The sequence below is a fragment of the Cardiocondyla obscurior genome, linkage group LG01 (genome assembly GCF_019399895.1).
Source record: "Cardiocondyla obscurior isolate alpha-2009 linkage group LG01, Cobs3.1, whole genome shotgun sequence".
Lineage (NCBI taxonomy): Eukaryota > Metazoa > Arthropoda > Insecta > Hymenoptera > Formicidae > Cardiocondyla > Cardiocondyla obscurior.
In genome coordinates this window covers 11,935,802-11,963,775 of record NC_091864.1, presented here as the reverse complement: position 1 = coordinate 11,963,775, position 27,974 = coordinate 11,935,802, and the positions used below count along the sequence as shown (strand labels likewise).

General features: G+C 41.3%; 1 protein-coding gene across 6 annotated transcripts in view; it reads right to left on the bottom strand.

Annotated features, from left to right (window-relative positions):
* Nucleotides 1-27,974, bottom strand: part of LOC139106006 (protein Skeletor, isoforms B/C) — a 54,885-nt gene that overhangs the window by 6,387 nt on the left and 20,524 nt on the right. For all 6 annotated transcript variants that reach the window (XM_070662465.1, XM_070662473.1, XM_070662488.1 and 3 more), the window contains 3 exons: nt 15,460-15,685; nt 14,585-14,696; nt 101-339 (listed from right to left, as the gene is read on the bottom strand). In XM_070662465.1, the coding sequence (XP_070518566.1) occupies nt 101-339; nt 14,585-14,696; nt 15,460-15,685 (577 nt within the window). The remainder of the gene's footprint in view (nt 1-100; nt 340-14,584; nt 14,697-15,459; nt 15,686-27,974) is intronic.

The window sequence follows — 27,974 nt, the reverse complement described above, 5'->3', positions numbered from 1 at the left end:
ATAAGGCGATCGAAATTCTGCAGCTTTTATTTTATTAAAAAAAAAAATAGTAAGTTAAATAATTAATTAATTATTTTAAAGTACGTGTGTTACAACTAACTTGTCTTGTTCGTTGGGAACCTTGATACCAAAACGGCTGGGTTCTGAGCCATTGCCTACCCAGAAGTAAGCATCCGGTCCGCCACCGTCGTAATGCAAATTTGGAATATAGATCGTTTTGCTGTCTAGAATACTGATGTTGCCGCTGCGGAGGCCGTGCGCCAATCTCGAAAATTCAGGAAGTACTTGCAATTTCGGTACCTTCAAGTCAGACGGTATGAAAACGTCACCAAAATCGACCTGAAACACGTGGAAATAACGCATTTATTTCTGTCTCGTGCATAACAATTCCGGCAACCTCTTCCTTAATAATTTACAAAAATTTCTAATTTTAAATTATATCAAAAGAAAGAAAAAAAAATTACGCATAAACATTAAATGAATTTGTTTTTTAAGACTGACTTCATTTGCAGCATGTCACTAATTTCCATTTTATATCTTTTTTTTGTTACAGAAATTATAGTGCCGTTATCGCCGACATTAGTAATTAAACGAACCGCAGCCGGTTCGTCGGTCGTTTTTTCGCGAAAATCGAAAAGTAATCGAGCGAGTGAATTTATTGTACGATTTTATTAAAACGGGAGTGTCGTATAAAACGCGCGAAAGACAGTGTTTAATAAATTGTTCTCGCGATTGTAGATTCACAGTCGCGGCTCACGCGAGTGTCTAGTGCGCGGAAGGATGGCTCGACACGTTCCATCTATTGTGAGAGGAGGAGCAGGCCCGGGACGGGTATCCTGCATCAGCGGAGCAACTCTTAGGTAAGCATAAATTTTTTAAATAAAATCTTTATTAAAAAAAAAACTTTTACCTTTTTTCTTTTATTAATCTTGTTAACTATTGGCATGTCTACATTAATATTTTCCTTTTTATGTTACAGTCACCGGCAGAACTCTACAACTCCGCTGAAGTTCATGCAGATTGGTAAGTTGCATAATTTTTTTTTCGTAGTTTGTAATTAAAACCTTTCGAAAAATAGTGCACGTGAAAATGCGCACGGTTTCTTCTAGTAATATTAAAAAAGGGAAAAAAAAATTTTTTTTATAATTTTTATAATTAAAGTTATTTTACCAAGATCGTTCCGATAAACCCGTTAGTTTAGCAGGTTTAGCCTTTCAAAGGTTATGCATTTATATATTTTCGCGGTGTCGTCGAAAGAGTCAATCTATCATCCCACACCTAGCACTCGAGTTGACGTACCGATGAGGAGTTGCGGCTCGTTTATATTCTAAGTTCCGTCAAACGTCTTAGAAAGGGACGCGAAAAAGAACGTGAAAGAGGAAAGTTGAAAAAGAATGGGGAGAAGTAAAGAAAGAAAGAGACAGAAAGTAAAGAAGCAAGTTATCAGTCGAAAGTTCGTAAAATCCGAGAAACCGATTCCACCCTTCGTAGCGGAGAGGGGCTGCATCCGTCCTTTTTCCCTAGGGAGCGTTTTATAGAAGAAAATTCAACGTTCGCGACGATTTCTCAGCTCATTCCGAAACCCCGAACAAATCTATTCGTGAATGGCGAAATAGCGAGCTTATATTATGCCAGCCTTCCTCGAACGGATTTCCTTCGTTTTCTGTCTCGCGAGAATAATATAATCGAGTTTCTGCTAAGAGGAGATCTTCCTTTAAAAAGCTTTCCTCCATAAGCAAACTGCTACCTCATATTTTTGAGATCGGATCTTCCTGTATAAATATAGATGAAAATAAATACTTAACGTTTATTAAATGTTGTACGTCATTATTTTAAAATAATATAAAAATCTTTTCTTTTTTTTATGTAAAAATTATTACTTTACGAATTTTTTTATTTTGTAATTTTGTAAATAAATTGTCTAAGCGTTAATTAAAATAAAGATACTATAAAATGGAGATAATCGATGGGGTTCTCCACCACTTGTAATCAGTAACTAGGTAATTAAAATTGAGATAACTTTAATTGGATTACTAAAACAGAAATTTTATAAATAACGATAGTGCCGGGCGAGATATTAAATCAGGAAGATGTGTAAGAAGGAGCTCTCGAGCCCGCAAATAGTTCGCTAACTAAGATTACGTCTTTGAAATCGCGATGAGCTATGATTTTCCGTGGAAACAGCTTCCCAAGCAGTATGCTCTGAAAGTTACAGAGTGCATTTTGCTGAATTCTGCGTGCGGTACACAAATCAACGGCGCATGAGTTTCTTCGGTTTTGTGGAAGTTCCTTTGTGTGATATATGGCCGCACGCCAATTTCATTTCTAACAAGCATAACTGGCAAAATGACTGGAAAATTTGACGTTTGCGCGTACCTATGCCATTATTTACATTTCCATTTCTGGGAAATACTTTACTTGTGCCCTTTGAAGTCCGGAAGCCCCTCAGATTCGTAATTATTTCTCTCCCCCCGACGTCGATTGCCCTCCTTAACAAGTTATCAAAGATATCGCAAAACGTTAAACAAATACGACATTAAACTTCTCGTTCTTTATTAACAAAATTTTAGTTGTGCTCTTGTAGACATTACTGTTACTGAGAGAAAATGTAGACAATGTATTATAAATACAAATTAATTACCTAAAATAATTTTTTTTTTAATTACATCATGTAATAATACTTGCAATTCTAACATACAAATATTAATTCAATGCAGTTTGTTAAATATGTTTTAGTAACAAATTTTGATTTTGCTTTACCCCTGCCTTCTCTGTCGTTTTATCTGATCTGCAAATTAAATAGGTACATAGTTACATGGACAATATTAATTACTGATTAATTTGTGGGTAATTTGAATTTTATACACGGGTCTCGTAAGAAATATGCTGCGCGTAGAGAATAGCAGTTTCTCGATTTTCCTCAAATCGCTTTGGGAACAAATCAACGGCACGCGGCCGCCCACTAATTTCATCATTAATAATAATTATTATCGACGAGTTGAGATGAACTCCTACGGGACTCCAAAATTTGTATGCGCATTAATCCCATTTCGTTTAAGGGCTCGTCAATCATACCGCCCTCGACTAGCTGATGGCTCGGTATACGCCGTGCCCAGAAATGTTCTGTACGAATGAGCCGCGAGACGGGGTCCTTAATGGCATTTTGAATGGATACTTAAAATTAGTCTTCCGACTATAGCTCCTCATTATAATCGGACAGACGCTACAGTTGTCCGATGCCATTTTACGAATTTAATAAGTATTTATTAATTAAAATTCGACTAAAAGAAGTAAAAGTTTTTAGTAATCAATAAAGAGATTCGGTGGAACATAAAAATATAAATGCACAAAAAAAAAAATTAAGATGTTCCACTTTAAAATATTTATATTTCTTCATAAAATGTCTTTATCGTAATGACGGTTTCTTCGGTTATTTTGTACGCGTAATCAATAACAACCGCAAGCACTGCAAGTTTCCGAACTAAATTTACGTTCGCAACTTCGACTGATTCCGGAGACTGCGGTAATAGCTCTTTGTAACAGAACGACAAGAAATTACTCCATTCAACGACATTAACCTCCTACGACGCGTATATTAGCAGTAAATTTGATAACACCTACATGGCTTTCTGTAATTATTAAATAACCTTTGATATTAAACAGAATATGGAGGATTTCTCATTCATCGAGGTAAATATTTTATCAACGCGTGGATCACGACCTACGTCACAATTTATAATAGAACTAAACTTTGATAAGAGTAAAAGTCAGAGCCAGAGATTTAAATTAATTTTTCTTTTTTTTTTTTTTCCTTTTTTTTATTCTTTAAGGAGATAGATTTATCCGCCTTCGATTCAATGATATCGGAATTCACGGTCTCTCGCGTGATATATCGACCTTCCATTAATTTTTCATCGCGAAACCGACACGACCCTTCGAAATCTCATCTGACTCTCCGTCGCTTAATCTTTTCGCGATGATTTTCCAAGAAAAGCTCGTTCAAATCCGATTGTTCGCGATTGACGATTGTTGCAAGAGGGCTCCGTATCGCCCGTTTTATAAACCGGGGATGCGGTAGCACGGGGATTCTCCTCGTCAACCCGATATCTTTGATGTTGCCGTTACCCCCCTCTTTTCTCCCCCCTCGGTCCCCCGGAGATTTTGAGCGGGTTTGCTGCAACGTCCCGTTCTCCCTAATAGACTGTTTATCTCGTAAGCTCAGATTTAGATTCGGATTAGGGTCTATTATGCGAACTTCCCTACGTAAGCGTGTGCATGCCAAGCAGGAGTATAGCTATCTAAAGCGAGAAACTAAGTGCTTCTCTTTTCCCGCCCTTCTTCATAGCAAAAAGACAAGGATAATTGAAATGTTTTTGCTTATAATTAAATTTACATTTCAAAATGTATGCGAATTATTAAATCGATAATATATGTACTTATGCATGTACTTGCGTCGAATTTATCCATAAAAAAAATTTTTTTTTTATATACATTTATTTGTCAGAAAATTATCTAAAAAAATATCCTAGCAATGATAGCATTAATACAAACATATACGACTAAACTATTACTTTTGACGGTAAAACGTCGTTAGAAAAGCTATTTTTCTATGGTCCACAAAAGATGTTTGCCTCTAAACCGATAAAACGCTCGAGGCTGTGCGCAAATATGATCATGAGAGATTCACGCGACTGTCTCGAACGCTCTCGATTAAAGTATTCGAATTAAAGCTCACTCTGCTATCGATTTTCAGCGAATAATATTACTGATATTAATTTTTTTTTTAACTTAATATAAAAAAATAATGATAATAATATTAATATTATAAAGTTGTTAAATATTCAACAGACGTCAATTAATAGAGACTTAAATTTAAATCTTTCTACGTCTTTTAAAGTTTCCTTCAAACATTCAAGAAATTTAGTTTCCTGTTGCAACTATAAGGCAATCAAGAAATACGAACTTCAGTATTCAACTCTAATAAGAGAAGTAAGTTTTTCTAAAAAGAAGCAAACGTCGTTTTCAAATTATTATGCTGCTGTGACTTCAATTCAATAATTATTCGAGTCGACGTACTTTAGTTTCATCAATATCGAAAAGTACTCTCAAAGCAGAATAATAGCGCGAAAAGTACTTTATATTAGTCTTTGTTTCTGTCTGCTTCCTTCACACGTTCTATACGTATTCCAACTTTTTGTATTTAAAATATACGTTTCGTAAATATCGAGATTTTTAAGCATGTATAAGATTGTAATTAATTACTCGGCATGTATAATTGATATTGTAAAAAAAATGTCACAATAGATAAATATCAGTCTTCGTTCAAGAAGCAATAAAATAACGTATTTCTCTCTCTTTTTCTCTCTCCGCGTATATATTACGGGGGCGTTTTTTCATCCCCCTACGCTGTCGGGATCTGTGCGCTGCTGATACACCCGTTATAACCCGTGGGTGGCTACTCGAGCAGTCGATATTCAATCAAATAAATCCCCCTAACAAACTGGAGAGTCACGGATAGCATCGAGAAACAATTCGAGAAGGGAAGGGGGATGAAGCGCGATCGTGAAATCGGTGGGAAAGAGAGACGGAAGGTAAGGGCGGAATGAGCGAGATAAATAAAAAAAAAATTGAGAAAGGGAGCAAGTCAGACGGGAGAAAGAAACGAATGAGTACGAGAAGGGCATTACGCGGAGATTCCGATCCTGAGCCCAGGCTGTATATTATTTTAGCGCCTTATCAGGTCTATATCACCCCTCGTCGCATGGGGCGTCGTCCCCCACGCAACGCAATCGCCCCCTGTCGTGAGACGTCCTTTCGGAAATTGAGACATCAGGTCTCGTTAGCGCTAGGCGATGCAATAGCGCGTCCCTTGCGGCTGTTCCCTCGGTTGACTGCAGCGAAGGCGTGTGGCGATATAGTTTATAGCTTCTGTAACGCGATGCATGCATGGTGATCATTTCTCAAGGGCTGGTAATGCTATAATATGATGCTATAATAGCTCAACATTCCTCGATAGAGGAACTTATTTCTAGAGCCTACTCTTACAAGAACGTGTCTCGGATGTGGCTCACATACCTTTTACTACGCGATTTTCATGTGAGAAAGAATCGAACGATCCACGTCGTTACTCGACAAGAGTAAAATTCGCACTAAAAGGTTTTTATGTAAAGGTGTATCGCCTTGCTTAGCAAGATCGAAACGTGTTTTTTTTTTTTACGAGCGTTTTATAGAATCCCAATTCAAAGTCAGTGGACAAGCAATTGGCAAGGAGACTGATCGAGAGAAAGAAAAAGAGGACGGCGCGAGATAGATAGCAAGTTGAAACCAGAGTTAAAAAAAAAGGGCCTTCTATTCGCGAGAGCGTTGGACTTTAAGTAGGTGATAAATTAAACGAATCTCTCGCGTCCTTTTCTCCATAATACCTCTATATCTTTAGCCGCCAGATTTAATGGAGCTTTTTTAACCGAAACTTTTTTTTATTACTCCCCCTCTCCCCGCCCTTATCCCTTTTCCCGGATAAGCTCTTGTTAAATATGTTCTACCGGGCCAGAGTCTAATTACGTGGGTTTCGAGTATCGTTTAAAAATTCACTTTTAACAAAGGGATGCTCCATAAAATATAAAACGAATACTTGAATTTTCGTCCACCAAGACAAAGTTCAACGGAAAGCGAACAACAGAATCATATTTATTAGCTCGGGAATAAAAGTCGAATATCACACGCAACAACCAGAATTACGTTCTATATTATGACTGACGCACGATAAGAATTATTGAAATAATAATACTTCGCAGCAAGGCTGCGTAAAAATATCCGCGACCTTTAGAGATGATTAGCCTGGTGCACTACAGCGATATTAATAGCAATGTAGCCTATCCCGGTGTATGAATGACGAAACTTTCCCGGCGACAGAAGGACCGGTGGGCGGTCCTCCGAGATACCTGGAACTTTCGTAAGCTCTCGTCCAATCGGCGGGTTGGTAAGCGAGAACGGCGGATAGAGAGGACAGGAAGAATATAGAGAGGGACGCGGAAGGGATGATAGGGTGAAAAAACAGTGAGCTTTTTCACTGAATAAAAATGATAGCTTTTTTTTCTCAAATGTGTAATTCTGATTAGGTATACGCGATGTCAACTCTGCTTTATTTCGCAGCATTTGCTTTTTCTTTTTTCTTCTTTTTTTTTTCTATTTGCAGTCTCCTTTTCTCATATGAGCATTTCAGGTGATTTCACTTATCTCTCATTGAATCGACACGATGAGACGACGACTTTTCTCGTCGATTAGTTCGCGGGTATTTGATATCTCTTTGAACAGAAAAGTTACCGGTCTCATAAGGCAGGTCTTCCTTCATTCATGCTATTATAAAATATGTTCACGGATAGCTGCATTTAAATTCCCGTGTTTCTACCCATTTACGCCGTCGAAAAACTAAGTATTTCTATAAAGCCGTAATAAAAATAGCTGCGAAGCCGTTTGCACCCTTTAAATTTGCTGCGCCTTCACTCGCACGGCGGTCGAAGACCGACGGAAACCAGTTTATGCCAACCACTTCGATTTATCCATTTTCGATCGAGTTTCCATTGATATTCAGAACGTTGCATGGGCGTGTGTGCGTCATTGGATCGTTGTGTATCCGATGGGACCTGATACATTCGGCGTACATCAGCATCAGCTGGAATATACACCCACGGAGACGAGTCGACGCGTGGGTGATGCCAAAATGGCGCGCGAAACATTTAATGCCCTTCGACCTTCCCCAGAAGATTACGCGTGTACCTTGTGTGCACTTGACTTTAAAATTTGCTGACAATAAATCTAATACGAGATTCGATTTCTTGCGCGCCGCAAAAGCGAAATTAGAATACAAAAATCTCTCGAGATGTATCATAAAAAAAAATTACTCAACCCGAAACGAAACGAAAATATTTAATATCGATAAGTTTAAACAATCCTAAGTAGGATAATACGCTGAAATTAACAAATACAATGGCTGATTGTGCGCAAGTATCGAGTACGTTATTATAAAAGAAACCATTGCTACAATGCCGTCATATTTTTGCACGGAAGTGATTGGATACGCGAATTACGATAAATGAAAGACACGAAAAATTTTATTCTCCTTTTTTCTCTCTCTCTCTTTCTTCTTCCTGTTTCAGCTCCCTTTTTTTATCATGGGATTATTTTAAAATTGTTTCCTCGAAATATGTTCTTTATTCTAAATAGAAACGCTTGCGTAAATCCGAGACGCATTGAGAACCAGCGTATTGAAAAGATGTTCTTTGTATCTTTTTTTTTTTTTTTCACATGTAACAGAATTATTTTAACGTGCGCTAATTGAGAAGTAAAAAATCGCTAGTACGATTCGGTAATAAATGTCATAAATCTTTTTATTAATTAAACGGTAAACTTGAATGTCAAACGAGTTAAAAAATAGTCTAATCAGGACCGTTGCATCCTCGAAAAGATGCTGTCTTGAGGATCGAAGGCTCCGACCTTCGGAAGCAAACTCTTGGCCCTCGACCTCGACACCTCACCGGTCATCGGGGCCATGGGGTTGATCCCTCTACTTTCAAAATGGCGGCAGGCCGAGATAGAGAATATCGCGAGGGAATTGACGGGAGAGAGAAAGAGAAAAAGAGAAGGGGGAGAGAGAGACAAAGTATGGAGGGCAAAGGGAGGATATGCCAGACAATTCCGAAAGGGCGAGAGAGAGTCCAGGACGATGCCAGAGCGAGGTAAAAAAATAAAAAAAAAAAAAAAGGGAGGAGAATGCCGTATCATTTTCAGAAATGAATCAGTGGATAGACAGAGCGACAGTGTAGAAACAAATGGCAAAACGAGGAGCCACAGTTACGAAAGAACGAGAAGACGCAGAAATCCGCGAAGAGAGGAAAGGGTTGCGCGACGAAAGAGAGAGCCTACAGGACGAGGATGGGTAATGTCTGTGGGGTAGCGAGGGTGGCGAGAGAAAGGGAGCGAGAAAGAGAGAAAGAGACAGGGGGGGGCCAAGGGAGTAAAACCGAGGGAGGGAAAGAGAGAGAGAGAAATATACCCTCGACTACCAGCCAGCCAGTCAGCCAGCCCCGGCCAACATCGACCGGGTATTGTCGCGTCTGCGCTTGCGTCACTGTTATCCAGGACTATCAACCTTGCCTCAATTCCTGATCGTCCGTTTTCCGTGTCCCCGTTTGCACACGTGTGTGCGCGTGTGTACGTGTGCGTTACGGACACGCGGTACCCGCGCGAGATCATCCCTCCGCGAGGGCAAGCGAGGCGTTCGCCGTGCGCCGGTTGATCGCGTGGCCGATCAAATCGATGGACATCGAGGTTTCTCGCATTCGTGGATAGTCATTTTCTACATGATCAATGAAGCACCAAATCTGCGAAAACCGACACGCGTTATCGACGAAACGGGTTGTTTCCTGAAACCCAGCATTTAGCGCGTTAATAACGTTAAGCTGTTACGGTTTCGTTACTGACTTGCCGTCGACGACGGAGATAATACTCAGCTGCTGTATTTTAATTACAGATGCGCAAGTTTTAAAATCGCTTGAAATTTATCAGAACTTTTCGGTACTTTTTACACGCGGCATTAAAATAATTGACAATTTCGCAGCAAATAAAAAGCAAAATAAAAATAAACATTTCTGCTAAACGTACGTATTTTTATTAAAAAAATTTCAATTTTAAGAATAAATTGTAATCGAAAATCGCAAATACATGCTTTAACCATTTGGTTAATTTGTCCAAATTGTACACCGACATTGTACATGGAATGGAATCACATGCCGATTGCAACTGTATCACCCAGTGACAAGTCGTTTGCCGATTTGTCCAGATTATTGATGATGGTCTCAATGGACAAATGCTTTACGTCCGACCGCACTTGCCGTGCGAGTTATTGTTGCTTCAGCAAAATTAGCCTAAAAGTTATACGATGATGACGATGTGTGTAGGAATGCATTACAATTTTTTATGCAGCATATTAAAAAAAAAAAAAATATATATTGTTACCTATTTTTATACGAAAAAGTACACGAAGGGAACGTTTCAAATATGTTACAAATTTCTCTCTTTTTCTCTCTCGTGGAACTAAAATCTCCTGTAAGACTCTCTCCCAACTATTTTGTGCGTGAAGGCATTCCCCAAAAGGAGACCCCCGTGTCCGATGGAATCGATTATTAACGTTGACTTCACCGAAATCCAACGGCACGGAACGGCTCTCGAAGTTATACGACGTGCTTGGAAAGCTTTCGCGGCGCCGATGCAATGAATGATGTCAATATACGGAAAAAAGCGTTTCAAAGCTTTTACGCACGCCGCCATGAACTTATCAATGTCGCTTTTATGCTATACACCGTTGACGGAATCGCAAAATCGCCCACACATGTCACTAAATTTGATTATACCACCGAAATGACTGACGGGTTACAGAGTTTTGACCGAAAGCGATTTCGTCATGGCCGTGTTTACGAGTATTTATTCCGATATACGCGTGATAAAAAAAATAAAAAAAAAAAAGGGCGATGGTAAAACGACGTGATGCGTTAATGTATATTAATAATACGTTTTATAATACGTTGTTTGTACAAGCGTAATGAAAAATGGGAGTTATTTATTACCACTCTTGTTAATGGGACCCTTTCCTGGTCCCATTAACGCTCATTTCGTACCAATTTGGTCAAGTGGATGTAAAATAATGGGATTATAAACATAACAGAGAAGTATTTAATGGATAGATAAAAAATAGCAACGATAGTATAACGAACGTTTAATAATTTCAATTTTTAATTGTAAATTTAAGTAATCGTATCTTTTCGCAGTTTTGAAATAGATGTTATCGATATAAAATCGATAATTGAATAATTCGGCAATAGATTAACAAGAATACCGAATGCTAAAAGCTTTAATAAATATATTAATGTTAAAAGGGTGTGCGATATCGACGCGCGTGCAACGTAATCTTGCGCTTGGTGAAAACGCGATTCTTTTGTACGTCCTCTTTTAGGGACTTGAAGAATTCATTCTAAGCGGTTATTAAATGACGCTCTCTCGTGCAGGGTTGAATCGTCCACTTGGTGCCAAAAGCAATCGTACTTCGTCATCCCACTCCGAAAACTATGAGGCGTTTAATTAACTCCGGGGAGGCCAGGAAAGAGACGGTAGAATTCACATGCAAATGCTGCGACACGATTGCGGAACAATCATTTCTTTTTCCAACTGAAACCCGGTTAACAAAACGACTTCTGACACTTCGCGCCAGATAAATTTCGTACGAAAATTTCGCTTCTTTTTTTTTTTTATAATGTCCAAGAAATCTAAAGTTCGAATTGTTACGTCGTAACGATGTAACGCGATTAATAAACATCTGCGATGTACCGTTAGGCAGACGGCGTAAATTTATTTTTACACGGTTCGTCATTAGTTTGTGTAATCGGATGTGCGAATGAGTCACGGTGCCGCAAGAGATGATGGCCACGATCGCGCAATCGCGAGAGCAAAAAGTAGTAACGTCACGCATAGGTCAGCCGGAAAGTAAAGAATGCTGTAATCGGCAGATCGATTACGCCTGCGAAAGTTGGCAATCGTCAACGTTATTTTTAACGTTTATTTCACGTTAAAATTATTAAATCATTAATTTTCTTGCAACTGATATATAAAATATATTCTCCTTCGTTATTACGTGCGTGGTATAAAAAAAAAACCTCGTATTCGGAAATTAAAGGTGACGTATCCTGCGCCGTCTGAATTTGCATTCCCGTCGTGGCACAGCGATTAAATCTTAAATTATTATACATCGGGTGTTCGACGAATTTTTCCAATAAGTGGCATTTATAGGCGAAAGAAGTAGAGCCTTTTCCACCGTGAGCTCGATCGATGGCATTCTGCTCACGCGTTTTACGATGCGAAACGTAGGAACGCGATTAATCGCGAATAAGAGTCGTCGAATCGAGCGAGGGAAATAAAATATCACGAGCCGCAAAAGGAGACGAAGAGAGACGGGGGGACGAGACGACACGGCAAGCCGATCACCGGCTTTAACGGTTCGAGTTCCTTTGCGAAAGGCGAACGCCGTTGTTAAAGATAAGATCGCAACGGGATGACGAGAGATTGTTTCCACCCACTAGCAGTATTACCGCGCGCGATACACACACATGACTCGCCCGACCACCTTAGACGGCGGTCCGAAGACAGAATAGACGGAGGAAAAAAAAAAAAAAAATTGCTAAATCCTGCCTGATTCAGTAGCTGAAGCCATTGAGCAGCGGTTTGATATCGCTGAAGGATATCTCTGTTCCTTTGAAAGGAAGCCCGGATTTGAACGAAGAAGCTAGGATATGCTGGCGAAGACGCGGGGTCTTTGAGAAGAAACGGAAGGAGAGCCGGCAGGACGAGAGAGACGAACGAAAGAAGGACCGAGAAGAGGGCTTACTCCGACAATACGTCCGCTCTTCGGGGGTAACGCGGGGGAGTGCTGACTGACAGACAGCTCCTGTCTACTAGATATTCGAGCAAAACCTACACCTCCCTTCCTCCACGTTGTATATGGTATCGGCCATCCCGTTGAAGGATTCGCCACTTCTTTTGAAAATCACAGTAAGAGTGGCACGCGCTTCTGAAAGTCGGAACTCTTAGAAGTGTTTCGATAATGTGCGTTACAAGATCTTCCTTTGTGATCGGCCGTAATCAAGGAATATCCTACTTGATCGAAAACATCCCGCGTATTTCTAAGATAGTGCCCGGCGTTTGGGGTCACGGGGCGTTCGATAAACGTCACAAAAAAAAAAAACTCCCGGGGTAAGTTTTTTTAACGCACTGACAAGCGCTACCAATCCGATAGCGGTTATCGCCGATACGTAATTGTTTGCTCCCTCGTAACAAGAACGCTCGTTTCTGCTACTTAATAAAGCACCTCTCGTATCTTTTACGACGCGATATAGGTACGGTGAATCTACCGCCGTAAAACCGTTTCCCCCTTTTCTAAGGACACTCGTCGATCGGTGGGGCGGCCGCAAACAAGAGCGATTTATACCAAACCCCCGGACGATGACTCGCGACGATCGTAATAGGACACCCGGTAGAATGGACCGTAGGCGGCGGACAGCGCGTTTTGCGGTGACAGAGCGTGTCTGATGGAGGGTTGTCACGGTGCGGGAGCACCCCTCAGACTTCGATATTAAAGCCCTCCTCTAATATAAGAGCAAAAGCTCCGCTCTCCACCGTCGATATGCTCGCCTCAAACCTTTTTCCTTTCCTAAAGGCAGCGATATCGCGCCAGTGTGTCGTTATATTCATACGTGTAAGTCCGATAAAAGGGGGGAAAGGGGGAAAAAAAACTAAAGGGTAGCCCCCAGCTGAAACGTACACGCGCCCAGGTTTTTTACCCATCGACTATCAAGCGAACGAGAGAAACCTATTTAAGAGAATATACTTCTACGTTCTAATTTGTGTACTTCTTGATGAGAAGAGATGAAAGAGGGAAGTAAGCTGGATTAACTAGAGAGAATATATACATATACAGGGTGTCCCACCCCATATTGACAAACTCTCAGAGTTAGATAGGTCTCGTGGATACAAGTCAATAAGTTCTTTGCCGTTTTGCAAAATTCACGATAGTTATTGAGAAAAAAATTAATTTGTCTAGCGCAAAAGCGACAAGGAAGCTACGCGTGAGTGAGCGCGACAGCCTCGTCTGTCGCGCTCACACGCCCGCAGCTTCCTTGTCGCTCTTAAGTTACACATTTTAATTATTTTTTCAATAATGGTTGAGAATTGTACAAAATGGCATAGAACTTATTGATTTGTATCTACGAGACCTATCTAACTCTGTGAGTTTATCAATATGGGGTGAGACACCCTGTATATCGCGCAGAACATAAAAACAAGAGGAACGTCGAGTTTTCTTGTTAAAATAAAATATATTTAAAAAACGGTGCATAAAATTATCATCTATTCAGAAAATACCTTACTTGCGATAATAAAATCATCCCGTAAATTGTTATAACTTAGGTATAAAAAAAGATCTTCCATGAAATGCAATTCTCTCATTTTTCCTAAGTGAATGCTAATGGAAAGAAATTTTAATATAGTATAATTGTTTTCGTTGACGTACACATTTTCGATGAGTTTATCCGTATGCATACGCGCAAAGTAGATACCGGAAAGATAAAGACTCGCACGCGCGTTTAGACCAACGTGCACCCGAATGAAAAGCAAGAGAGAGCCGAGAAAGGGGAAGAGCTTACCCACCCACACGCACGTGTGCGCGTAGAAGGCCCCCTAGACTTGGCTTCCGTATCCATCTCATACGCACCATTGACCTCGAATGCACGTCCGATAGAGCTTCCCTGAACCTTCTCAAAAATCAAGTTATCTCTATTCTCCGCGCATCGCGGCGTTTGAAATAAAACACGCCTTACGTCGCGCGATATACCGGAGAGCTAAGCGGAAGAGAACGTCCCGTGTCTTCGCTCGCGAAAAACTTTTCGAGGAACACTAGAAATCTGTTGCACGAAACATCGTAAAAGAAAAATTCCATCTGTATCGTCCGAAGTATCAAAATCGATAATTGCAATTTACTCACCGTAAATCTTCTGCACCAAACGCTCAACCATTTAATGTCTCGTATACGTTTTCCTCCGGGTAGCCTCAGGATAATGTCTGTGTAGTTGTACGCTTCCAATACTCGTGGGTCACTATTACAGAAAAAGAAAGCAATAAAGAGCAGTAAAGACTAAGAAAATAAAAAAGAAAATAATTAAATTACTTAAATTTCAGGAGCTACAGACTTCGCTCGTTATATTATGACAGATTCAATTGATTTTAAAACGCCTTTTAGTGTCATGGCAAATCTGCATACCGCGCAAACGATCAAGCGAAGCAGGGTTGAGGGACGAAGGCGGGTTATGCATGCGGTCAGGGATGTAGAAGGCCGAAAAGAAGGGCGCGGGTAGGAGGTGGCGAGAGTGATGCAGGGCGAACGCGCGGCGGTCCGTAACCAAGGGATGAAATGAAATTCAAAGAGGCCGTTGTGCGCGCGGCCGTATATGCGGCAAAGGGTGGCGGACCGAGAGGGTGAAAAACAGAAGGAAGGCCGAACGAGTGAGTCGTGCGCGGGAGAGTGCAGTTAATAAAACGGGAATTATACGCCAATCTCGTTCGGATTTCATCTGCGCGAGCACTTTATTACGTTTCTACTCGGTTGCTTCCTACCCGCTTTAATACACGTTCGAAAAATCGCGCGCAACGAGTATCGTTTTGGTATAAAAATCGTTTGGTACAAAACGATATTGGGTATACGCCCGCAGTCTCATCTATTCGCATTAAACACAACAGTTGGATTATCAGCCTCGCGTAAAATTTCTCGCTCAACGTCGCGCGTGGCGCAAAGAAAATTATTGCTTATTTAATTTGCATCCTAATTTATGAACTAGAAATGAATAATAAAACATTAATTACCTGTCCTTATCAGTCTCGGGATAAGGTACAATATAACCGTCGGGGTTGGGCTGGCTGGTGTTTCCAACCCAGAAATAAGCATCTGGGCCGGTTCCGTCGTAACAAAATCCTTTTATGAATATCGTTGCGTCATCAACGGCATATACTTTACCTTTGATGCCGTGTGCGTATTCTTGTAAGGAACCGATTAATTTACCGTAATAATTGGGTCCATTTCTGGCGTAACCTACAAGCAGAAACGTAACATCGTGGTTATTAAAAATCTCTAGACAAATTTTAAATATTATCTTTAATTATTTTAATAATTATTAATTATTATTTTTTATTTTCGTACTTCTTCGCACCAAGCATTGCCTATTTTTTTTTTTTTTTTTTTTAACAGAACGATCGTTCGACTTAAGAATTTTCGAAAAATAGCTATAGCGATTTGTGAATTGTGTCCAAACGAGCAGCAGGTCGAGAATACCAAGGAGGAAGTACGCTTCACCCTTGTGATGTAGGTTGGACGCATCGCCGCCCCGATACAAAACCGATGCGATGCCGCCTCGACAGCGCAAAGGGAAGCCGGCGTGGCGCGGTTCCGCGATTTGCATGAATTTCATTTCATTTGCTCGACAGGTCCGTAAAACCGGGCGTTGTAAATATATATGTGTGTGTGTATATATATATATGTATATATATATATATATATATATATATGTATGTATATCCGAAGATCCACCCACAGCAGTAAAGATCAGAGGGCGTTTACGACCGGGATCTGGAGAGCCGGTGATCGGCGTGCGTCTGAGAAGAGTAAGTTTAAAACGTGGGGTCTCTCGGAAACTTAGCCGAGTACGTCCGAAGGGTAATCGAGGTGGATACTCGACGCGAAAAGGTGGAATGAAATTAGTAGATTAGGACTTAGCCCTTAATCCGTAGAGAGTTGGAACATATACAGATCTAAAGGCCATCTCAGACTATCGACTCTCTTAATTTCGAATATGAAAACTGCCACGATAAATATCTACAAGAATATAGAATCAGAGATTCTTAAATACAGTAAAAATATTTTATTTCTAACAAAATGCATGAAATCCAAAAAATTAATCTAATATCGCCGAACAAAATAGTGCGTAGCTTAAAAACGATACGCTAAAATTAAAAGAAAAAAAAAAAAAAAAAAACCAAAAAGTTTCTGCAAGTTTCGGCGACGAAAATTTATTTAACGTTAATTCAAATGTTCGTGTGGAATAAGTGGCGTGCAGTTGGCGTTTCTGTATTTAAAATAGCGGCCCGTTAGCGTCGTTGTAGCGCGTTAATTCGTCCCGGTGATTATGGATCCATTAGCGTGGCAGCCAACAAATAGCACGGTACAATCCAATAACCGTCGTAGCCCATAATAAAAGGGGAGGAACCAGGTTTAGGCACCAGTCGGGGGTAGTTTAGTCGGTGGCGCATAGTAGTGTGTATACACCCACACGTTTCTCGTTCGTGTGTACGAAGAGCTTTACGATCACAGACACGCGTGCGATCCTCGGGGCTGCAACGGTGGCTCGACACCCACCCTCCATGCAGGACACAGCAGATAGCGATCATTGCGTTCATTGTCGCATCATTGTAATATCCTCCCGCCATAACGGGGGAGGGGTTGAGCGGACAGAGAAACGCTCACGAGTGCCTAGGATTTCCCGGCGACGTCTGTGTTAAAGTACCGAACGGGGTGGACGATGAGAGAGGATGGGATAAAAGCCTTCGGCGTCATTTCTAAAGACCCGACATCAACGACGTCTTGATCATCAACCTACTTCCGTAGAACCGTCAACGTGGCGCAACTAAGATTTGCTACCGATACTTTTAGTCACGTTCAAAATTACAGTATCATTTCTAGGAGTGCAACGCGCCGATGCTATTAATATTTATATGCAGTCTAAATCTTAAATTAAATTAAATATATAACTTTAATAAAAATTCTATTAAATTTAAATCGCTAATCTATTCGCAAGCAAGCGACTTCGCAATGATGATTTTAATTATGCAGTAAAGCATATCATCTGGGATAATAAAATTGCACAGTACGAGTAATGTAACTTATTCGATTCGCAAAATGGATTTTTACCATTGATCTAAATTCATCGTGCAGTTTTCCGAAAGACTCAAAGGATCGCGCGCTGTATCAGGGCTTGAATTCACTCTACAATTCGGCCGATGAATATCGGCTTCGTGCGATGCAGCAGAACTCGACGATATGGCGAGCTATTAAATGACGAATCATATTCATGCACGAACATGCTCGGTATCTTCTACAGTCAGTAAAATCGGAAGTTTTAAGCAAACAAATTGGCCAATTTTATTCATATCCCGACCTGTGATATTAAAAATTAAAAAACAATTCTCAGTATATACATATACGTATCTCTTTGTGCCATTTTCTATGTACAAGATATTTTATTTAATCGCTCACGCGTACCTTACTATAAAATAATTCGAAACTAATTTCAGCAAAATCTTTGTTAATGCGGCGGGATTCACATTTAACTGTCTACTTCACAAATGAAAGCTCCGCCATAGACTCCGCGAGATTCATTTGAAAGCAGGATATGGTGCTAGGACGATCGAGGGAGATTCGGTCAATATTTGGGCACGGTAAACAGCACCCACGTGTCAATACCCTTCTCTCATCTGTCTCTCTCTCTCTTTGCTTCCGAATTGCGTATAGGTCCTTCGAACAAACCCCCAACACACAGTGATCTTAGCTAGGGTCATCTTAGGGGCCGTAGCGATTTGGGAAATATTCCCTTGGCCCGAGGCATCGAGCTTTGAAACAAAGCATATGTACGCCGTGAACGCGAGTGTGCGAGCACAAAGTTCGTTAGCGCCTAACGACGACGGTCATGCTATCATTATCGCATCTGACAGACCCTTTGTATTTGACGGAGAATCGATCGGACTTAATCCGCTTTTTAGTCGACAAAGCGCGAACGTGCATCGCGATGCAGGTCTATATGTAACGCGGTGACGGATCCAGACAAAGTGGCTGGACACGCGTTTCCATTTGCGGCGTCGCGCTGCGATATCTCGCACTTCCCCACGGCAGAACGTGCGTTTTCGCGTTGTCTCGACCATGCGTGGATATCGGTCCGTCGAGCGGGAAATCCGAGCCCCTCAGAAAATCACATTCGCTCCCGCGGGACGTGTTTCCAAATGCCCGCTTGACGATTATCGCGAAGCGTTCAACTCTGTCAGGTCGCTAGGAGAAGAGAAAAAAAAAAAAAAAAAAAAAAAGAAAGACCGATTTCCTACCGGTTTTGAATCGAGCAGGCATTAAGTAACGGCACGAGATACATTCCTAAGCCGGTACGCGATCGATTGCGCGCTGAGCGACGTATGTGCGCTTTCACTTTCGTCGAGCACGGATCGCGTAATGCGGTCGACCAAGCGAACCAGCCGGCGTTTCTTCGATATCGCGTACAATCGCGAGCGAGCGACGGCGAGAAACGTTCCCAGATGATTCCTTCCGTCGGCCTGTACACCGGGTTTTCTCTGTAAGAGAGAAAGTAACGGGGGTGCGGGAGACTCTCTGTGACTTAGGACGTTAACGAGACTAACCGGATTCATCGCGCGGCGGTGGCGGCGGCGGCGGCGGCGTCGACGGGAGCGGGAGAACCGGCGGGGAAACACCGAAGAAAGGAGAGTACCGGGCGGTGGCACTGATTTTAATCAAGATATGGCCTGGCAGCAGCCAACGGCGGATCAAGCGAGCCAGGGCTTATCGATTTTCTAAGTGCTCCCGACCGACAGAGCCGTCGTCGCGACACCCAGCGTGAATTTGAAACTAATGGAAAGAGAGATTTGCACACGCGCGCGTTTCATTATTCGCACGATTGTCGGAGCAGTCGGCTGAATAGAAAAAAGAAACAATATCCTTTCTATTTTTTTCGTTAGAAAAGAACTGCAGAATATTTTAACTTAATTTTACACATTGTAAGATTCAACTTTGTCAAATGGTTAGCATTTTTTTTTCTCCCTCCGAAGCCGTTCGAAATGCCACTGCGACTTACTCGCAACTTCCGATAAAATGTTCAGATTGACGTTCAGCTTACCTTCAGCATGCAAATAAGGGAAGTTTATTCGAACGTTAATACATCACGAGTCCAAAGCATATTTAGTGGAGCAGCTGCTACGTTCTCAAATACAGCAACGTAATTTCTAGATGTAGTTCAAGCAGTTTACATATTGCGGAACGAATTCCTAGACGTGCTTGTAAAATACTATCGTCCGAAACCAGGGTGGCTAAGTCATTTCTACATACGATAAACATCACAATTTAACCCTCACTCTGGTATTATCGCAACGCAAGTTAACCGTAAAAGTCATTTGCTATCATATTTCATTATCAATCATGTGAAATTTTTACATATTGTAATAAAAAAACTGTATTGAACAAAATTACTACAAAATTAATAATCACAAGTGAAAATTGGCAGATATAAATTTCGCAATTTTTAATAAAACGTGTCAGCGGAACAAGAAGTAAAGAAAAATCCATACAAAAGGTCTACGTCCTAAACAAAAACCGCGCATCGCCGCTGATAATTATCGCAGACAAGGTAATCTCTTAATCGAACGTGCAAGTCGACGGCTTCCATCCCGTAGGAGAAATAAGACTGATATTTTTTGTCGTTTGCCCGTTAAGAGATTAAAGCCAAGAACCTCGCCCGCTTCGTTTTAGGGCTATTATACCCTCTCGAGAGAGGATAAAGAGAGACATAGGAACACAGAGGAAAAGAGAGACAAAGGGAAGGATAGAACGAGAGATAGGAATAGAAAACGAGAGAAGGTGAAGGGAGGCAGAGAAAGAGAGAGAGAGAGAGAGAGAGAGAGAGAGTACGGGGTGGATGCTGAGCTTGCAGAAAGGGTGCCTGGTGATGCGTACCATAGCTACCTCGCCAAATGCATTAAGACCACCGTCTCGTCGTCCCTCGTAATATCGTGCTGACAGAATCGTGCAATTCTTGTTGGCGACCGCGGCCCGAATGCGCTCATACTTCATTGAACGTAACGAGTGCGACGGGAAAGTCCCTGTCGGTTCTCTGCCCATGAGTGGCGGCGTTTGCCATCCGACGTAAGTACTCGCGTGGCCCTCGAGTGTTGGAAACATCACGCGCGAAACCCTCTCCCGGTCGATCAGTTAACGTTCGGCTCGAGCGCTACCAGGGAGTCGTTCAGCAAGAGAAATGGAATTTCGAGAAAATAGAACGCGTGCCGCGGGGACAAAACCAGTGGCTCAAGTCGCACCACGGAGAAACCGCTCCCAGGATGTTAAAATAAAAACGTCACCTTACGAAGCCGCGGTTGTCGCGCGCTTAGAAATTTACGCGGTTCCCTACTCTCGTTTTATTCCTTCATTGTTAAATGGACCACGTTCTTTATGTAATATGACAAATTATCCGTTTGACCATAAAAAAAAGATATTTCCTCGCGATTAATCATTTTATTTACTTCATTATTTCTTACACGTTAATGTTAAAAAAAAAAAAAAAAAAACTGCACGTACCATATATTAAAAAATTTAATAAACATTTAATTGTAAGGTATACAATAGCCGATAAATGCTTGCGTTATCTCGACATATTCACGATACATATTCCGAAGGTGATCATGAACGAAGGATCATACCAAACGGTCTCGTATCGATAGCACGTACAACACGTAGGTAAAGGAGGCGATATTACACGGCTCCATCCCTCTCTATTTCTCTATCTCTATCTCTCTCCGACTTGTGTTTGAGTTCCACCGCGATATGAATGTCTCCCCTCACCCTGCGTTCGCATAGACATGCACACATACACGTGCAGACACGCAGATGCGGGTGCCGTCGCATATCGATTGAACAGCATACACGTATTTACGTACCTCGTGTAGAGGCAGGTTCACGTAACGCGCTTCGTGGGAACCGAAATCGTCGAATAGAAGGGGAGGAAGGGCGCAAAAGGTCGGAGGGGGGGAGCGAGATCGAAGGTGGCGGATCGCCCCCGACGAAGCTTCCCCGTCGACGGGGGCTGGAGGTGGACAGCGCGAGGCTGGGCGATAATGATATCGTGCTAGGACATTTGTCATGCACCCGTATTACAATGCATTACGCATGACGACGATGATGACGATGACGCGTGGCGTAGCGTGCCGTGTGCGATAGCCGGCCGGAAGTCACGAAGTCGCGCCCGATTAATGGCTGACCTACTCCGGAAGACACTACTTTCAAGGCTCGGCTGCAACGGCAATTAACGCTAATCTTGATCGAGCTTCGAAGGATCGCGCTATCGGCGTAGCTATCTTTAAAACATAGGGCTAAATGTTTGTATTTTTTATTGCGCGTCATACATTTTTTAAATCGAGAATTATATAATATTTCTTTTTCTTAGTTTCACGCACTTAACTGTGTAATTAACGAGCACTTTTGGAAGAGAAATAGAGGAGAACGACTGGTCGATATTGATCTCGTAACGGAACATGTACCTCCTTCCGCCTATCTAATAAAGCATCATGTACTCTGAAGATGCGCAAATGGCAATTGTCTGAGGTACATACAATCGACGACAAGTCAATTGGAATATCCCATCGCTAACTTGTTGCTGCAAATCGTAAACCGAATAATTTAATTTAAATTGAAATGCGACTCAGTGATTATATTAATTGTTTATTATTCGCGAACGTTCATAAATTGGGCAATCTAATATTTCACGTGTACGTATAATTCTTTGGTTGGTAATTTCTATTTATTTCAATTTTACGCGTTATATTACATCAAATCCGCAGCCTGCATTCTCGTCGTTGTACCTCAGGTGAATACCAGTCTACATCGATCGATTTCGGTAGGAATTCGAATCGCGTATCAACAACGACGACCATCGAACGTCGTTGCACGAGCATAAAAGATACGGAAATAGAAAGCACGGAGTATCGACCGAAAAAAGAAAAAGCTCTTGTGAATCGTATAAAAACACGTAATTTTTTAATTTATTATGTGCTGCATATTTTTCATTTATTTTTCTTAACTTTATGAGCGATTATTTCGATCACTTCTTGTTGTTACACTCCGCTTGCAACTAAACGTGATGAAATAAAGGTGTGAAGCACAACGCAATCGTCAACTTCCCGGCCGATATCCATTAGTTAAATTGTTTCTTGTTCTCAACGTTACTCTTCGGCTTCACCCTCGCGGGATCGAGTTGTTCGTTTTGATAATGGATAAAAGCGATACAATTGCCGAGGTATCGCGCTGCAAAGGGAAAGACTTGACAAAAAGGAACAAAGGGCAAGACGGTGGAGAAAATCTGTGAAAAGGGAACGATAAGTTTTTTTTATACAAAACTCAAGTGTCAATACGATCGATTAATTCGCAATGTAGGTGAACTCGAGATCACGTTCAAAGGAAAACTTCAAAACGTAGGAAACCAGTAAGCCGGGACCGAAAATCTGAGATTACGTAAAGTCGGGTACGACACAATGCCTCCAAAAATATATGGATTGCTCGCGAACCACATCAAGCCATATTTATTTCGATATGTACATTATATGCAGCAAATTGGAATAATGACGACATATGTGAAATAACAGAAATATTCTGCAGCTTGAAAAAGTTCCAGAGAATAGTATAAGATATAAAAATTTTAATAATTAAAAATTGTATTAATAAAAAAAAGCACATGTGTTGATTATTCGGAGCATAGAATATTAAATTTCAGACTAAGAGCAACGCGATAATTAAGAATTGAAATAGACAGAAGTGATAATGCAATCGTAAGGCCATAAAAGTGCTATGTGATCAGCCTGACGTTCGTCTGGCCTCTAACAAAGTCAATGACCCGTATTATAAATCACGAAATCATTTAACGAATGACGAATCTTTGTGCAATTGTAAAAAAAAAAAAGAAAAAAAAACTGGTTTAAAAAAGACGCAGCGATGAAATTGCAGATCGCAAATTTCGCTATTTCCTCGTCGAGATTTAAACTGGATCAAAGAATGACGCTATTTCCGTAATGCGGTTATTCACAGGTGGTAAATTACGACAGATTGTCGCGATTAATGGCAGAAAAGAACGATCGAAGGAAGCTCTCTTACCCTTCTCTTCTCCCTCGCTCTCTTTTTTTTCTATTTTCTTTTCTCTCGCACTAATCGCCCATTTACATCGATTAAGCTTGAGCCACAGAATTTGGGGATGGCCGACGGCGTATGCTCATCACTTCCACCGTCCATATAAATGCCACGCTGGGAATCGCACATCTGGCGATCGAGCAACAAGTATACGCATTAAATGTATCCCGCTTACCGACTCCAATTACATAGAGTGCACCCCGCTGTACATGTGGGACACCGTTCACGGTAACTTTTGCAATTTTTATATCAATAGATTCGAAAGCTAAAGTACCGAGGAGGGTATTCCGCAATTTTGAAACACACTAGACATTACGGAGCGCGCACGTCGCTTACTCTTCTAATGGTAATCTAGAATTCTAGATCAAGAACGTGAGAAAGAATGCCGCGTTGCCTAAATACCATTCTTTTAACGCGCTGGAAATTCTTTTCATTAGTGTCAAGGTGCGTAGTGAACGCAAGGCCGAAATCATAAGATGTAACTATATAACATATCCTGTTTAACCAACGTCGGCTGTCAAGTCGGAGATTTGAGGTTCGATTTAATTCGCAACTGGGATCTTTTGAAAAATACGTGAAAAAAACGTGAAGCGTGCGCAAAAATTGTTCTAGCAATAAAAAAAAAAAGATAAGGGTGAGCGGCGTACGTGCTGCGCGCGAGATACGTTCTCCCTCTACTCCCACTCTCGCTCTGTCCTTCTCAAGCGGTCGAGCGAAACGCACGTACGCAGCAGCCGGTCCGTATGTATTAAGAATTACGCATAATCGATGGGCCAGGGGCACATAATCTGGCGTGAATTACCTTCCCGGATTAATTGTGAGTACCAACGACTACGTCTTTTTGATACAAAATAAGTGGAAACCTCGTGTAGGCGTACATTAAATTCGTCTCTTTGCCGTAAACGGAACGTCGATAAGTACAGTCGGGCTCGAGGGAAAAGAGTTTCGATCGACCAGTCCGCGATAGATTCGGGAGATATTCATTCGTGGGGTAGGAATACGAGGCCTGAAAATCTCTGTTAACATATGTTTATGGCTGCGTAGTGACCGAGAGTAGAGATCGGTCGCACGCCCAGCGTACACATCTCGCGCGGTTATCACGTGAAACGTAGATATGTGCCGGCCGGTCGGCTGCCGTGCATAGTCAACTGTATATTATTATACAATATTAGCTGATGCGAACTAACCTTCGCGATCGATAACGTATACGCGTAGGGTGTCTGTGAAGCCGAATACTTCGCACAGAATAGTCATAATTACTGTAACGCAGCACGTTTAATTTTCGTCATTTTTGCTAATCAAATATAACTTTTTTGTTTCAGATAAAAATCCAGAGGAAGACCTTCGTCGAAGGAGCACCAGCCTGACATCCCCGTTGGAAAAAAGTGTCAGAAGAAAAGTGTCGCACGCCGAAACAATACGAATACGAACCGCAGCCGGTTCGTCGGTCGTTTTGGGAGTTCCGCAAAGTATTCGTGCGTCATTCTTTTATATAAAAATTTTGTAACGGGAGTGTCGTGGACTATCGTGCGAATTAATTAAATTTTGTGACAGTAATTTATCGGGCGCGTTCGCGAGTGTCCAGTGCGCGGAAGGATGACTCGACACGTCTCATCTGAGAGGAAGAGCAGGCCCGGGACGGGCATCCTGCATCAGCGGAGCAACTTTTAGGTAAGAATTAATTTTTTAAATAAAATCTTTATTTAAAAAAAAAACTTATTTTTTTATTAATTTAATTAACTAATATACTGGCATGTCTACATTAATATTTTCCATTTTATGTTACAGTCACCGGCAGAACTCTACAACTCCGCTGAAGTTCATGCAGATTGGTAAGTCCATAATTTTTTTTTTTTTTCGTAGTAATTGGAGTCTCTTAAAAAAATAACACGCGCATAGTTTCTTCTAGTAAGAATGGAAAGTGGATGAGTTGACAATTACTATTTCAAGCTCCACGAATGTTTTATTATTGCTTTCCAGAAAGCATAATAATTATATCTCATTATATCTCAAACGTTAAATGTATTTAAAAAAAATTATAGCACCGCGTAAGATATAAGTAACAATCATTCAGAAATTCTTTTGTCAAAGGCGAATAATTGTCGAGTACCTACTTTACAAATAGTCCTTATAAAATTGAGAGGTTTATAATTTTCTAGACTATAATTTTTTTTATGGTTGTAAAATGATTACATAAAATGATGCATCGGCTGTTTTATTATTTAAAACCTGTCGTAAAATAAAAAAACGCTAACAGCAATATAACTGCAATTATAAGCCTACTATTATGTTCTATCGTTCATTAAAGACAAGATTCTGATCTTAGCCTGAAAAAGTAATCACTACTACCGATAATAATCAGAAAAAAGGTTTTTCCCGGAATAGTAAAAATAGCGAAAATGCAGGTGTAAATAAAAAAAAAAAAAAAATAGCGATCTATCGATAGTATTGACTGTACAAGCGACGTAAGCATCTATAAGCGTCTCTCGTAGCGTATTGTCCGTGCAAATACTCTTCCGATTTGTCGCGCGAACGAAAACGAGGAGAAGGCAGAAAAGCGGCGAGCTGTCCTAGAAATCAATCGCCACGACGAGCGATAATTTTTCGTAATAGATAGCATACACCGCTACGCGTTGTTCGTCCATCCAGCTTGTTCTCGTTAGTTATCAGACACGAAGCTCGTGTCGCGAAAAAGCGCAGGCGATTACGACGTGCACGTCACACACACGCGCAAATCCTCCGGACGATCGCATTCACACATGCACATCTATGAAGGGTATCCCAGCGCTTGCGCAACCCACGCCTTCACGTGTACCATTACGTGGCTTACTACGAATGTTACTACGACGAGTACTATCGCCGTAGCGTATCGTGAGGCTGAGCAAGCTAAATACTATGGACCGTAGGCCGAAACTCGATAATCCCACGGTACCGGAAAGTAACAAAGAAAACAAACGTGTTTCGCGTATATCGGGAAGGCATATAATCGCATAGACGCAATACAAAAGATATTTCCCATCGTCTATTAATTTGCGATAATGAGACAAGCACCGCATATTATGTTCGTGAATTTCTAAAAAGTCTTACAAGAGCACGTCTTTAAATTTATAATTTAATTAAAAAAAAAAAAAGTGACTTATGCTCGTTAATACAAAAGATGTCAAGAGAATGACAATATAACGTCCAGATATCGGACGAAAATCGAAAAGTTTCTCGACTAGTTTTACGCTCGAGACAGTTGGGCTTGGCGCGTTTTATATCCTACCTCCGCGAGGGTTAAGTACTCGTGAAACGCGAGCCGATGTGTCGAGCGATCAGCGATCGATCTTTCGTAAAATATTGTCAGTGCCACGGATTCGTGTAATATCCGAGCCGCGAACGGAGATTCGAGACGACGTAGCTCGCGACGCCCGAGGGATTCGCGGCTTACCAGTTACGCTGCGCTTCGGGATGCGCCTTGCGTCACGCACCAACAAGTACCCCCGTATAATCTGTAAGAGCGCAGAACGAACGCGATCGAGACTGGCTCACTGACCCGGAAGTAATCCCCGGAAAAGAAGATAAAGATACACGATGCTCGGCGGATAGAGAGATGCGCATCTTTCTCTCCACCTCTCGTGTTTGATAGCGCGCGAGTACAACCGGGAAAAGGGGGACTCGGGGGTGCTCTCTCGTGGTATTATATTCCAGCCGTTAACATGCGGGTATACATGTATGCCCGAGAGACATCGCGGGTTATCCCGACGAACAGAGGGTACCGTATCCGCGCCAGGAGGCTGGGTATTGTCCGATTCGAGATTCGTCGAGAGCGATCGAACGGCTTCGACCGGGGTTTATTGGGCGCTATACGCGCTCGTTTCGCCGATACTCGCGCGTTGGTGTACGTTGCACACCGATTCGATGTTTGGAATCTGTCGTAGTACCTCTGAAGTGGACGCCGGTGATCGTCAGCGAGAATTTTTATCATAGAGTATTCTTGGCCTCGGACAGTTCTCTACGAGCGGTGTAGAAATTCTTCCTTAATACTTATACGATAGTGGAGGTCGATAGCTTTACAGCAATAAGCCGTTGTAAAAATCAAGATTTGCAAAACTATACCAATCAGTTTTCGGAATAACGATTGTTTTTTATATACCGAAATTAATTAATAAGAAAATATTTAATATTCCTACGAAATATTTCTAATTAAAACAATTTATAGTTATTCGGTGTTAAATAATTACGAAATGGACAATTCCGGTATTACTTTATATTAAGTAAGGTAAGACAAATCGAATTCCCGGGGGAGGATACGGTACGATAACGCTGACTTATTCGCGCTTTTGTGTTCGCCGTGAAATCGCTGAAATGGATTATCCGACGATTTCGGCGGAGCCCTTCG